The 13692-nt window shown below is 54.0% G+C and overlaps 4 protein-coding genes across 4 annotated transcripts; all 4 read right to left on the bottom strand.

Annotated features, from left to right (window-relative positions):
- Positions 1-1069: 1069 nt before the first annotated feature.
- On the bottom strand, positions 1070-2068 carry GT037_008142 (uncharacterized protein; the record flags this gene model as incomplete). Its single annotated transcript, XM_038933189.1, has 3 exons — positions 1070-1123; positions 1283-1845; positions 1903-2068. 3 exons carry the CDS (start codon positions 2066-2068, stop codon positions 1070-1072), a joined length of 783 nt encoding a protein of 260 aa, XP_038783854.1.
- A 1574-nt stretch (positions 2069-3642) lies between these two features.
- Positions 3643-4575, bottom strand: GT037_008141 (uncharacterized protein; the record flags this gene model as incomplete). The annotated part of the gene is made up of 1 exon (XM_038933188.1): positions 3643-4575. The coding sequence occupies one exon, from the start codon at positions 4573-4575 to the stop codon at positions 3643-3645; it is 933 nt and encodes a 310-aa protein (XP_038783853.1).
- Positions 4576-5607: 1032 nt separating this feature from the next.
- Positions 5608-7555, bottom strand: GT037_008140 (enth-domain-containing protein; the record flags this gene model as incomplete). The annotated part of the gene is made up of 4 exons (XM_038933187.1): positions 5608-7046; positions 7096-7316; positions 7364-7433; positions 7483-7555. 4 exons carry the CDS (start codon positions 7553-7555, stop codon positions 5608-5610), a joined length of 1803 nt encoding a protein of 600 aa, XP_038783852.1.
- Positions 7556-8697: 1142 nt separating this feature from the next.
- GT037_008139 (c2h2 finger domain-containing protein) lies at positions 8698-10231 on the bottom strand (the record flags this gene model as incomplete). Its single annotated transcript, XM_038933186.1, has 3 exons — positions 8698-9498; positions 9546-9685; positions 9739-10231. 3 exons carry the CDS (start codon positions 10229-10231, stop codon positions 8698-8700), a joined length of 1434 nt encoding a protein of 477 aa, XP_038783851.1.
- Between the last annotated feature and the right edge of the window lie 3461 nt (positions 10232-13692).

Genomic DNA, 13692 nt, shown 5'->3' with positions numbered 1-13692 from the left:
TTGAATCCGGATTAGGGCTGCTTGTTTGAAACGACTCGGGCGGTTGGGTTGGGCGATGGTTAGGTTAGATATGTGATAAGGGTGATGGGTTAGGGACGGGATCTAGAAGGGGGTGTTTGGTAGTTTGCATCTTGGCATTGGCGTTTTTTTTTTCTTCGTTTTTAGGATTCGAGATACCATGGTAACGGGCGGTTGTCATTTCTGGATATACACATGGAGATACTTTTCAAGCATGGCGAAAGACGCCGTTGCTATTGTTTCACATGGGCACGTCATGTGTAGACTGACTTGTCGAAGGAGAACTATTTTTGTTTTACTGCTAATGTCTAATATTCAAACCATGTTTCAACATGAATACATGTTCTCGCGTACTAGAATAGTCGCAACAATAACAACGACGGTGAGGCGATACACTACCTTGGCCCTTCTTAGTAGAGTTCAGCAACACCGTGCAGGAAGGGTAACGGTCAGCTGACATCACGTCAGTTCCTGATCCAGAAAAAACCCCCGTCCGCCTCCAGCCGCTTGATGGTCGTCAGCCGCAACTCCAAACACCTAGAAACAATCTCTTTTCCAAAACGACATTCTCTATAACCTCTCCGGAACAGCAAAAAGGTTCATCGTCAGCGGCAATGTTCTTCAACGTTGATCTTCCCATTGAATACGGGCACCGCAGTCAAGATACCCCTCTGTCTATTTAGTCCAATCCGAATAGCCGCGAAATTGGCAAACAGACCGCGTGGCCATGGTCTCAGATATCATGATGTGGTGTCATGACTGCCAGCGTCGCAAGTAGTCTTGGCGTAAGCTTTCTACACGCAGAAACATGCCTGTTGGGGTAAGATACTCGTTCGAATGATCATAGAGTTGCGGCCAGCCTGTCAGTCGAGCTTGCAAACTGTTTGTCTTTTCCTTAGTATTAATTCCTTTTGGTCTAGGCGAGGATTTGCGCAGCTGAGCACAGTCAAAACAACTGTTGCTGAGCGTCGTCTCTTGTCCTGGCAACTGCTTTCTTGACAAAGGTAGCTTAGATGCAGTGCGCACCGAGAAACACCCTTACAAGAACGTTTCAGATGAAAACTGGCTGCTCAAAGAGCGAGCCATCGTGTCCAAACACGTCATGCTAGTTGTGGTTCATGTCAGCTTATGCGCCTCGCTATTCACAGCCGAATCTTCCGAATAGGAAGGCTTGGGAAAGAGAGGATTTCGAACCTCAATGCGGGGCAGGATGATGATGATGATACCCCTGATAATAAGGCGAATGCGAGGTAGGCAGACTCACGTTGAGATTGCTAGATGTCTGGCTGTGATATGTGTAATCCGCGCTGTAGCCATACAAATTCGGGCTCGGGAGAGGTTCGCTGGGGAAATGTGAGGGTGCGGGTGTTGTATGCACTTGCTGGAATGTCGAATGTGCTGGATGATCGTTGTATCTGTACATGGGTGGTCGAGTGATGGTAGCTTGGGGAGGATACGCGAGGCTCTCCATCCACGCTGGCGGCATATTCCAGGGTATGTTCGCTGGTGGAGGTGGAGAGTAAACGGACGCGTTCCAGCTAGGTTGATAAGGAGAATATGCTTGCTCGGCTGGGACATGGTTCGTATCGAAAGACGCGACAGTAGCAGCCAGTATAGCCTGTGTTACGACTGCGCTGTTCGCATGTAGAGCACGATCGGACGGCACTGTATAGGGTGACGAACTTGGGCCTGCGATCTGGCAGTCTGCAGATAGGGAGCGCGGATATATCTTGTGTTGTTCTGGCGAAGGTTCTGGGTCCTGATGGCTGTCTGAATCATTGTTGACCAACTGTTGGAGGTATTGAAGCTTGCGTTTGCGCTTCTCTCCTACATCATGCTTGTTAGTTGTCTCCGCCATCAGTGACGGCTAGTAGACTAACATACGATAGTTGCGTGAAGCTATCCTATTTTGTTGCTTCCGTATCTCGCTATTGGGTTTCTTAGGTTTCTTAGGTTTCTGGCCGGGTTCCTCGCTCACTGCCGCTCGCTTCGGCCGTCCACTTGGTATTGAGAGAGATTGTGGCAATAAGTTGTTGGAAGGGGAGTCCATGGCGTCAGAAAGTGCGTCAGGGTAACCAGAGCTGTGGAATTCGATAGTGTCCCAAAGGCGTTGGCAAAGGCTTGCTTTTGAGCCGCCGATCAGTCCGTAAATGTAAACTGGCAGGGTTACATCCAAGCAGTTAACAAAGCTTGGTCTTTACCTTACGTTGACGTTGATCTGATAAACGCAGGGAAACGGCTTCTACTGCCGCAGCTTTTCCTGGGCAGTGCTGAGTAAACACTACAAGAATAGCAACGGCACCCAATGGGTGGCGGAGGCGAGCAACGCACAACTTGGTCATTCTACCGCCAGCCTTAACCTTAAAATTCGCCGCACAGCATGGCGATGTGATTGTCGAAGATTCCAAAGCCATGGGATATTTCTTTTGGAGATTTAGTCATGCCTGTCTGCAACGTTGTGCGACACATGCCGCTTGTTCCTCTGCCCAAGGATACTTGTTTCTGTATCCAGCGTACTAATAGCTAGGGTAGGAGACTGAAACGCGTGAATCATCTTGAAATCGTGATGCGAGCTGAAGCCTTGATAGACAAGAGCGGGCGGAGCAGTCGGGAGACAAGACACTTCCACCTCCCCCCTCATCCCAATAGCTGAATCATCGCGGAAACACGATCCGAGCTGAGTTGTTTGTGGGAAAAAAACGGTCACGGGCAGGCGGAGCAGTTTTGACCGCACCGCGGCTTTCATGGTCCGCTCATCAGCATGAATCTCGCCTTGGCCGGCAGTGTTGACAAAGTGCGTCTGAAGAGGCGCAACAACGAGTAAACGCGCGTAGTAGCTGGTGCCCATATTTGGCATCGACCAGTCCTCTCTCATTTTCGTATAATAACTTGGCAGCCCACGACAAATGTTGAGCTGAGATGGTACTTCGTAAGCCACTAGCCAGTAGTGGTAGGAGCTAGGTGCTGCATAAGCAGTTGCGAAACGAGGAAAATCTCACGCCGCCATTTCGACGTCGGAACGGAATGAGGCGAGTTGTGCATTATTCGTAGCTTGTCAAGACGTTGCAACACATGGGGGTGTGGCGTCGGCTGTGTCGAGATTGCGGTCGATGGATTACCTGATTCCAAACTTCTCACGTCACGTTGACCTCGCTAGGACAGCCCTATGAAGCGAGAGTTACACTCGCCACGTGCTGGACAAGAAGCATACTGGGAAGGCGTAGTCGGTCTATACAACTGACGTTATGCTGACGACTCGCGCTTCTGTAGTCACATGGTTTGATGGCATTTGCTAGGCTATTATGCAGCGCAACCCCTCTCGAGAGCCTAGATAATATGGTAGCAAATCGAAAAAAATGATACGTGCCCAAGCAAAAGGAGCCTACGCAAGTTAGAGGTTTCTTGCTGATGTATACACAAGATAAGGCAACACTTGCTCTTGAGTAGGCCAAAGTCACTCTTGATCATATCATCAACACCGCCATCCAAAGATTCAAGCTACGCTCAGCAAGGCAATGCGCTTCAAGCTGGCAGAAGCAACCTCTCATCATATCAATACGTGCTGTGCTCCAGATAGGCAATCACAATCCCCCGCCCATCGTATGAACATCTCTCTACTCACGCCTAGTGCCTCTCAGGCATCTGATGCTGCCTCTTCAGATATGACGCCTCATCAAGCACATTCTGCAGTCTCCCCTCCTCAGCAACCACCCTTTTAACCGTCTCACTAACATTGCCCTCGAGCCCGACATTACAACCCCTTGGCAACCACCTCAGGATATGAAACGCATTCGCATACACACTCGTCGCGCCGGTCACCCTCCCATCATCCGGCAGACTAGCCAGCAGTATGATCCTAAACGTTTTCAACCCCCAGCAATACCGCAAGCCAAGGCGCACGAGATCGGCAAAGCCGTCGAGGATATCGTGGTGCGAGGGTATGGTGAGAACAACGTGTTTGATCAGGCTCCTGCTGCGCTGGTGCAGCGTGCTCAGCGTGTGGATGCCGCTTGTCAGACTGAGCGTGAAGACATTGTCGCTGTACAGCACCTGCCGCGCCTCCCGATATATCGTCTTGTTCAGCCGTAGAATCTCAGGCACAATGGGATCAGAGAGCGGTACGCGCTCCGGACCAGATGCTGCCCGCGGCCGGTGGAAAGCGTGGCCGGGTGGTTCGCGGCCGGGCACGTAGGTGGACTGCTGCTGCTGCTGGCCGCGCGTGCCGACGTAGGCAGTGAAATTGTTGTTGTCTTCATCGGGTTTCTCGGGCGCGCGGTCGGCGTGCAGCAGAAGGGGATCTTCGCGCACGAGGGCCATGTGGTAGATGTGGATGCGGAGTTCGGCGGGGAGCTTCATGAAGGGGAAGTGCGATTCGGTCAATGTGCTGGCTTCTGGTGTGAGGAGGCCACTGCAGGTTTGCGCGGCAGGCGCAGGAGCGTCTTGGGGTGGGCTGGCAGAGACATTGGATGAGCATGGAGAGCGGGTGCGGAGTTTCTTAGGCGTCGGGGATCGCGCTCTGTCTTCCCATGGTTGCACGGTACGCTTTCGGGTGTTCATGGTGGATTCGGGACCTGTGTTTGCTCCTGAGGAAGACGAAGTCATCAGAAAGATAGCGATAATACAGAGAAGTTGTATATGTCCAGATCACACGTCGGAAGATGGCTGACAAGCTGTGACGCGTTGAAGTCGCCAAGCGATAGCGTCGTGATAGCGTTCCGCGGTAGCGTGTGCGTCTGCGCGTCAAGTGCAGACAAACGATCCTATGCTGGTGCTGGTGCGCTCAAATATGATAGCAAAAAACTAACAGGCACCATCAGTCAACACCTCCAATGGCAACTAAGCCAATGCAGCACGCAATCATGGGTGCGCCAAAACGGTTCCGGACACGACAAGAGTGCAGGTGGGTTCGGGGGGACGCGGAGGAGTGGGTGACTGCGGGGTTTGGCAATAGCGCGTACAAGGTGTCGGGACCGCGAGCGAGCAAAAACGTCAGCGCGCATGAATCACATCTCACGTGTCCTACTTGTTACAGTAGAGTCGGAAATCCATGGTGAACAAATGTTCAAGGTGGAATGCGTTCACACCATAACTCTCTATATTCCTACAATCATGGTAAGAAAAGAGCAGTGCAAGTCAAAGAAAGATACCAACGATTATAGTCTCCATGTGACAAACATGGGTTGAAGACTTTGTCACATCAGACTATTATCTACACTTAGCCCACGAGCCAGCCACTGGCCACCAGTACATCGTTGCTCACAGCACTCATCCACTGCATGTGTACGCAGACCGTGTTGTGGTGTCGAAAGGGGGGTGAAAAGGAGAAACAATAATGTATAGAAAAATAAAAGGGAATCAAAATAGAACTCACGCATTTCCTTCCTTTCTAGCTTTAAGCATCCACGTTCCTTGCTGTAATATCCCCAGCAATTTGTAGAAAAGACTATAGAACCATTCGAGAAGAAGACTTGGACCAAGCCCTCAAAGCACTTGGGGGATGAAAGCTTCCACCAGGCTTCTCCTCTCTGCCTCGCCTTTACACCTCTCTCTCTCTCTCTCTCCCCTCACCATCTCTGATTCTCAATCCCCTCATAAATCAATGAGATTGTTAGCACCAGTTTGGCGGCCCTGCTGCTGCTGTTGCCCAGGCTGCGCACCGAATGGATTAGCGCTCCCATAAGGATTAGAACCACCGCCCATACCAAAGCCATTCGCGGGTCCAGTTGCCGCAGGCATCATCCGATTCTGCTGCGGCATGCCGGTAAACTGGCTGTTCAAAAACGGATTGTTACCCGTAGCATTCGCATTGACCCGGTTCAAGCCAGACCCAGCCGAGTTGACAAAAGTACCGGGCGCAGTGTGTTGGGCTGGGATGCGCATGTTGCCCACGTTGCCAAACGTATCTTGGCCTTCACCTGTCGCGAGAAGCGCGTTAAGTCGCGCAGCGTTAGGATCCATCTCTTTTTGTGGGGGCTGGGGTATCTGCTGCTGTTGCTGAGGTGGCTGAGCTGTCTGTTGTGGCTGGAAAGATACTGGGGGGTTGAACGAGGGAGTGTTGTTGAACTGGGTTTGCGTCTTCTGTTCGCTCAGCGTGTTCAGGCTGGGTTGTGAAAATGATGTAGTTGGCTGCTGGGGTTTGTTGAACGATTGGGCGAAGGGGTTGTTGGAGCCTGTGGGCTGAGGTTTGAGGGCCTCTTGGGTGTTGTTGCTTGCCCATGGGTTGTGGCTGCCGGGCTGGAGTGACTGCTCTTGTTGCGGTTGTTGCATTTGCTGCTGGTTCATGTCGCCGAAGCCGCCAAATTGACCGTAGGGGTTGTTATTGAAGGAGGTTTGCTGTGGCTGAATAGTGTGCTGAGGCTGCAAGTATTGCTGCTGCTGCTGGGCGCCAAACTGATCGAAGCCTGTAGGCTGTTGCTGTTGGAAGCCGCCGTAGCCGCCGTAGCCGTTCTGGAAGCCCGTCTGCTGAGGCTGCATACCGGTAGGCTGAGCGTACGCATTATTGAGGAAACCAGTGTTCTGAGGTTGCTGCTGGCTCTGGTCCATGAGGTTACCGAACCAGTCTACTTGACCCTGCTGCTGATATCCCTGGTTGTTACCCGTAGGCTGGTAAGTGTTTGGTTGCGCAGTGGTCTCGCCGAATAGCAGGTCTGCGTTGGTCTGCTCAAGTTCCTTCCGGCGCAGCTCCTCCTCCTCCTTGCTCAGCTTGATGGCCTTTTCCAGGTCGTCGTCGGTTTCCTCGGCCCTGTTTCCGCGTTCGCGACGCTTCTTCTCCTCCTCTGCCTCGTTCTTGCTTGCCTCGAGCGCTAGCCTGAGCTCAAGGTCTTCCTCCTCGGTCCTACGGTTGCGGCGCTGTTCACCGTTTCGCGGGCGCGCCGATCGCTCTCCGCCGTCTGGACCGTGGTGACCTCCACCGGGGTACTCTTCGATGCCTGTTACCCGCGACTTCCATGATTTCCGGTCGGCTCGCTCGGCGCGCAGTCGCTCTTCGTCGAGGATGAGGGAAGTCAGCTCTTTAGCGGCCATTCGCACTGCAGTCGTCTTAGTAACGTGCCCTTTCGCAACGTCAGGCGCGCTTACCGTTTTGGCCTACATCGCGACCGTCCTCGTCCGTGTGCTGGAACTCGCGCAATGTCTTGATGATGTAGATGTTCTTGCGCGCCCACGTCACGACGAGCTCCGAGCCCTCGTGTAGACAGTAGTCGAGCACTTTCAGCGACTTCAGAACGTGACGCCAGTTCTTTCCTCGGTCGTTGAGGCGCTTGTCGAGCATGTCCATGACCTGGTAGAAATCGGTCGAGCTGGGTAGCAATTAGCATAGCTCGGCGCGGAGATGCAGCCGTCGTACCTATTGAAGGTGATCTGGGCGATCTCAGCCATGTCAGACCCTACAGGTCCCCATGGGTCGTTGCTGGTTGCTGCGATTGTCAGCTACGCCCTATGTGCAGCTCCATGGACACTCCATACCATTGCGAACCTTGACCTCGACCTGACTGTACCCCTTGGTGACGTTCTTGACCGATCTCGCGATTTTACTCATCTTGGCCGTATATTTTCCGTCTCAGGTTTTGCGATGTCGCAGGGTCGGAGCTGTCGGGAGGGAAGGTCGCCAGAGAGTGGCTGAGGTATACGGTAGCGTTGGGCGGATGACGTGCCACTTATGGGAACGGGCGCAAGCAATCAACTGCGCGACGAGTTGCGGTCCTCGTGAATGCCCAGCGATGGTGAGATTGGGGTAATGTGGCAGCGTGAGTTGTGGCAAGCTGGGGGAAAATGGACATGCAGGAGAGACGTGGATAGACGTAATGCGAGGCTGGTGCGCTGATGACCACCTCAGGCCGAGCGACCGAATCGAGGGTCCAAGCGCCGACGTCAGTACCTGGCACGAGCAAGTTGGATACGGATACGACCAACTCGATAGAGAATTGCTTCAGGGCATTGCTTCACGCTCAAGGACCTGACATTGCGATATGTACACGCGCTTGGTGGCGACAATTACACGGACAGGTTGCGACTGAGCTGACGAGGCCTCTCTTGTCGCCTGGGCAGCGATCTTGGGTGTAATGGGTAATGCTCAATGCGCTGAGCCCGATGAGCGAATCTAGGGCAGCCAACACCATCACATAATCCACACTCGCCAGTCTTTAGTTGATGAACCACATAATGCACATTCGCCAGTCCTTGGATGATTAATTTTACAGCTTTGAATTTTTATTTGGGCTTCCGCTCGCGCAGAAATATACTAGTTGATGTAGTCTAAAGAGCTTGTGTCGGAAATAAATCCTTCATTAAAACGACCAGTCTAACGATGACGGAAAAAAAGGGAAACCACACACACAGACCGACACATATAAGCCCCAGGACGCCCTTTGCCAAGTCTAGCATGTGTAGTATGAGAGGCACGCCACAACGCCTTGTCTCTCAGCGATAGAGAGAAAAGAAACCCAGGGAAACCCCGCCACCGAAATAAACCCCAGCTTCGAGATGAGGAGAAGGACTTGATGAACCAAAAAGAGACAGGAAAATTTTGATAGACACAGGGGTATAAGTCCTGCCTGCCGAGAAAACACCAGTGTTAAAGACTCGCACACGTATTAGTTTTACAGGAAAACGACAACCATGACGCGAGAAGGCTCAAGCATTACATCGAATGTGATTTTTTAGCACCACGTCAGCTCACGCCTATTGAACGGCGGGAGCCCACATTCCGTTACCCATCTCCCGTTGGTTGGGGTTGTAGTGGTCTGGTTCGGTGCTGTTGGGCCGGCGGATGTTGTTGTGTTGGTAGTACATGCCGTTTTGTGCCTGGTATTGCGGCTCAGGATAGACGTAGCCGTTGTCTTGTGCGCCAGGAGAAGGAAGAGCTTGCTGGCCGGGTGATTGCCAGCCCATGGCAGACATGTGAGGGCTTCCGTTGGCGCTTGTGGTGCCTCCAGACTGGTTGTGGTTTGCGGTTGTGGGGGGCTCAAGAATCGGCGGTGGGCCGTAGGCGTTGGGGTGTGATGTGATGGCCGGACGAGAGCTGTTGGAAGCATACGACTGGGCTGTGAGTGCGGGTGAGGCACGTGGGCTGGGCTGGGGCATCTCATGACGCATGTGTGGAGGGACGTTCATACCGCCCATGTAGGCGTAGTCGGAGCCCTGACGATGCAGACCAGGCATACCACCAGCAGGCATTCCGTTTGCCGGAGAAAGGGAGAGTGTACGGTCGTTGGGCGAGGGCGTGCCGAGTGGTGACGCCGTCTCGGAGTAGTCACCACCATCGGAACGACCGGTTCTGCTCGAGGCAGAAGCACGGGATGCGAGCGCCGCAGCAGTAGCAGCAGCCGCCTCCTCAACAGTACCAGTGTGGTGGTTCTGGTGACGGGTCAAGGTAGTGCGGCGCGTAAAAGTCTTCTGGCAGTCGGCGTACGGGCACTTGTATGGCCGCTTGCCAGAATGGATACGGCGATGGCGGGCCAGCGAACTTGAGTCGCTAAAAGGCTAATCGATGTTAGTTACGAAGGCAGAATACAAGGGCCCGAACATACCTTTCCACATCGCTCGCACATGTGAGGCTTCTCGCCGGTGTGGACACGTTGGTGCACAGTCAAAGCCGAGCGCTGGATGAACTGCTTGCCGCAGTTGGGGTAGTCGCACACGTGAGGGCGGATACCGCTGTGGATACGTTCTGCATGTCTCAGTCAGTGCTTTGCTTTTGGTGTTGCGGCCCAAGCTTCTTACCATGACGTGCGAGGTCACTGCGTCGCGCGAAGCCTTTACCACATGTCGAGCACGCGAAGGCCTTAGGTGGACCCGTGTCCGATGCGGGGCGCCCACCGTTGTGTTGGTGTTGTACCTGGGCATCCGCCATCTGCTGTTGCTGCTGGGCGTACGCGTGGTCTGGGGGGTTTGGAATGTAATTGCTGTTGTTGAGCATGGGCATGGGCGCCTGCATTTGCGAAGGCGATGGGTATCGCAAGCCGTTCATGTGCTGTTGGGGGATGGATGGGTACGAGGGAAGCTGCTGCTGCGGTTGTTGCGACGAGTAGCGCGAAGAGTCTGACGGGTGAGGCGACACGCCACGTTCCGAGCCGTTCTCCGACTTGATGTGGCCGCCATTGAGGTACGAGGGCGGCGCGCCGAAATGTTGGGGCTGCATTGCGTGCTGCATGTTGAGCGCTCCGTTTCCTAGTGAAGCTGTTAATCTCTGGTTCAGGATAGTGTCGAGCTCCATTTGCAGCGTGTCTCGCTCAGGAGCGTGTTTCGCGACAGACGGCGACTGTGAGGCAAGGGCACCAACAGGCTTGAGACGCAAAAGACGGGATGGTGCGCACCAAATGAGGCTGAGAGGCTGTGGTGATGATGGAATCAGCAGGCGTCGGGCAAAGACGCAGTGGTGATGTTGGAGGCGTCGTGTTGGCACGTCGAGTCGTCGTCGAGGGGGGCCGCGCGTAGGTCAATGCAGCGGATGCACTGTGTCGCGATGTCAGTTGAAGGTTGAGCGAACGTGATGTTGCAAAGTGCAGGTAAAAGGTGAAAGAGCGGCGCGCCAAAAAATTGACGGTCTGGCAGTCACGCTGGCCACGTCTGAAGAGTGGAAAAGGGGAGTGGAGCGGTGAGAAAGACCTGCAGCGGGAATGCGCGGGCTGCACGGGGCGAAAGGGAATCGTGCAAAGCGGGAGTACGTACCTGAGATAGATATAGACGGAAGAGAGGGCAGGGCAGGGGATGGCGGTGATGGAGAGCGTGGTGTTGGAGAGTCTGCAGGTACTTCTTTACTCGTTGCGCGTAGTTGCCCAGAAAGTCCAAATGACGCTAGTCTGGATTCGGCCTTGGGCGGATCCTTCCAGGGCTAGTTGACAAAAAGGGACCACGATGTGCGTGGTGCAGGCAGATGCGTGCGAGTCCAAGCGTCTGAGTGTCCACCACACTGACACTGGCACCAAAAGTTATACTGTCGCCTATGCAGAAGAATGAAGAAGCGAAACTGAGGTAGCCGGATAGTCCGCCGGGTGGTAGCTGAAGAAATGGGGCTGAGAGCCGTCTCTTGGATAGGATGCGCAGAGAATTACGAGAGCCCAATGACTGTCAACAATCGATGGTGACGTTGACGGTCCTCTACACTTTGGGCCGGGTTGCTGATTAGATTGCTTCCGCCCAACAATATGGTAGGCAACTTTTTGGTGTATTAAGATGGGGGCGCTGGTCGATCGTGTTCCTTCCTACCGCCGGCAAAAGAAAAGGTGAATCGTGGCTGCATCAGAGTCAGTCTTGCTTCGCTGACTGTGTCTCACTACCGTACCTTGCGCTGATTGGTCGTTGTGCTTTGGCCGTCGCAGTCGCAGTCTGTGATCTGGAGATGTGGTGCGTGTTAAAGGGAACGCTCAAGCATCCTTCTCATGGCATGGAGCAGGGCACGTTCAAATACACACGATCAATGCATCGCGACGCAGCCAACTGTGGAGCGACCCTATCCTTGCGTTCATCTCGCGCTCGCGACACTACAGCTTCACCATGACTTTTACTGTTAGCATGCCGCTGCTAGCTGTCAAGGAGCTGGGGCAGTCTTGCGGCCTTGTTTGAGGCGTATGTGGCGCTTTTGTGCACAGATGAGGATCCACAAGCCGACGGTAGTGTACTCTTCATCCAACTTCAACGGCGATTGAGTTCTATTTCCCGTTGCAACAGCGACACCGCGACATGTACAGTGGAATTCGTGAGTCATCGCAATCGCGATCGCGATGTCGATCTGTCTCGTCCCCTAACGTCTCCCTGTCTCCCCACCACATAAACACACACGCGTCGGGCTGCAGCACCAACAGCCATTCCGCTGTTCCTGGTGCAAGCCAGGATTAGGGAGCATGGGCCAAAAATGGAAGGCACATAGAAGGCCGCTAGAAGGAGGGAAGGCACGGTGCATAACACTTGCTTAGAGCGTGCAGCAGGCGACAAGACAGCGAGCCACCTACCGGCCCCGGCACAGGCTGGGTTTGAGACAGCGAGAAGAAGCATAACACTTGAATAACCAACGCATTGCCATTGCAGTGACATTTCCTATTGGCCGACGCTCGTTTATTTTGTGGAGGTTGGAGACGCCCCTCTGCCTTGCGAGACACCCGCCGACGCCCCCTGAGCGCCGCCGAGTCAATCGTCCAGGGCTCGCGAACGGCAGGTCTGCGTCGTGTACACCGCCACCACGAGGCCGCATGTTAACGTTGTAGACCTGCATGAGTTCTCAGTTCTGAGTTCTGAGGAACGAGTGCATTTGCAATCGAAATACTGCAATCGAAATATTTGCATCCTCTGCGATACGCCGTGTCTCCCTGCTCTGCTCTTCCCGGCAAGCGCATCCCCCCTTAGCACGTCTTTGTTCGGCCAAGTCAGGTACAAGTCAGGTACTCTCTTACTCACTCCAGTTCTAGCCAAGCCCTCGCCCACCGACACCGACATTTGCACCTTTCTCCTGGCTTTGTTGCGGTGAAGGGGTCCCGCATATCGACAACTCTTTGCAGCCTGGCGCTCTTTCGGTATACTTCCGCCAGATCCGTCTGTGCTTGCGCGTCCCACCAAAGAATACGTCCATATTTGCCGGACCCACTCCCAGCCTCGTCGCGTTTCCATGACTGACACGAGCATCTTCGAAACGTGCTGTGCACGGTTTTTCCGTTGCACATCACAAAAGCATAATTATTTCCACACCGCACCCTACTCCCCGTAGCCGTTCATAATCCATCTGCGATCGACAGCACAAGCCAAATCTTATTTCTTATTGAATTATCGTTACATCGTCACGCGCACACAACATGTACTGTGCCAACTACGGCAGAGCTGCCGTAACTGTTTCATCCTCCACCGCCGACATGGATTCCTGGGAGCTATTCTTGTCTCCGAGACGCACAGGGCGCCTCATATTTCCTTGCGCTTTGTGTCATCGCAACTGGCCAGCCGGCGGTTGCGGCCCCAGCTCCTTTGACCAACGTTCCGGCGCAAGGATGACCTGTCGCAACCCTGTGTCTAAGGCTCACACACCATCCAAGCGCCCTTCTGTGCAATTTCTAGAAGTCGACCGGATTGGTCACTCTGCGCACACCCTCACTCGCCCACACCCTGTCTTTTCCAGAAAATTACCCCTTTCGCCGGTGAGGGCTCCGGACACGAGCCGCCGAGATGACTTTGCTTGAATGACTGCATGCCGTCATCTCAGTTGGCGCCTGCTTTCTACCCGCCAGCCTGCCAGCCATCCAGAATTCTCCCCCACAACGCCTTCTTTACGTCGTCTCGACGAATCAGAGCGAGGCGGGAGCGCGTACACTTCCGATGCGCGTCCAGCGGCATGAATATACTACGGACAACGTTCAGAATTCGGCCCTACCGTGTCATACGATCCTACCGGCCCTGCTCTGCTGGCAGGTGAGCCTCATGCACCCCTTATGCTCGGTGATCAAGTTCAGTGGGTAAGGGAGAGAGGGTTCTCTGCATGATCCCGAGGACATTGCCCTGCGTTTACCCAAGTACCGTGAAGCAAGTGTGCGACCTCTGGCCTGGCCTGACATGACCTGCTGTTACGACCGGGACTTCGGAAATGGTCAATGTCCTAGTACCTGACCGTACCCGTTGACAGCCGCGGTAGGATGATCTACAATCAAAGCTCGTCGTTCCGCTGCACGTTTGTGTGGGAACGTTGCAAATGGCGTC

Source organism: Alternaria burnsii, assembly GCF_013036055.1.
Source record: "Alternaria burnsii strain CBS107.38 chromosome Unknown 753, whole genome shotgun sequence".
In the NCBI taxonomy this organism is placed as follows: domain Eukaryota; kingdom Fungi; phylum Ascomycota; class Dothideomycetes; order Pleosporales; family Pleosporaceae; genus Alternaria; species Alternaria burnsii.
Note: the sequence above shows the minus strand (reverse complement) of the source record. Positions and strands in the feature narration are given on the sequence as shown.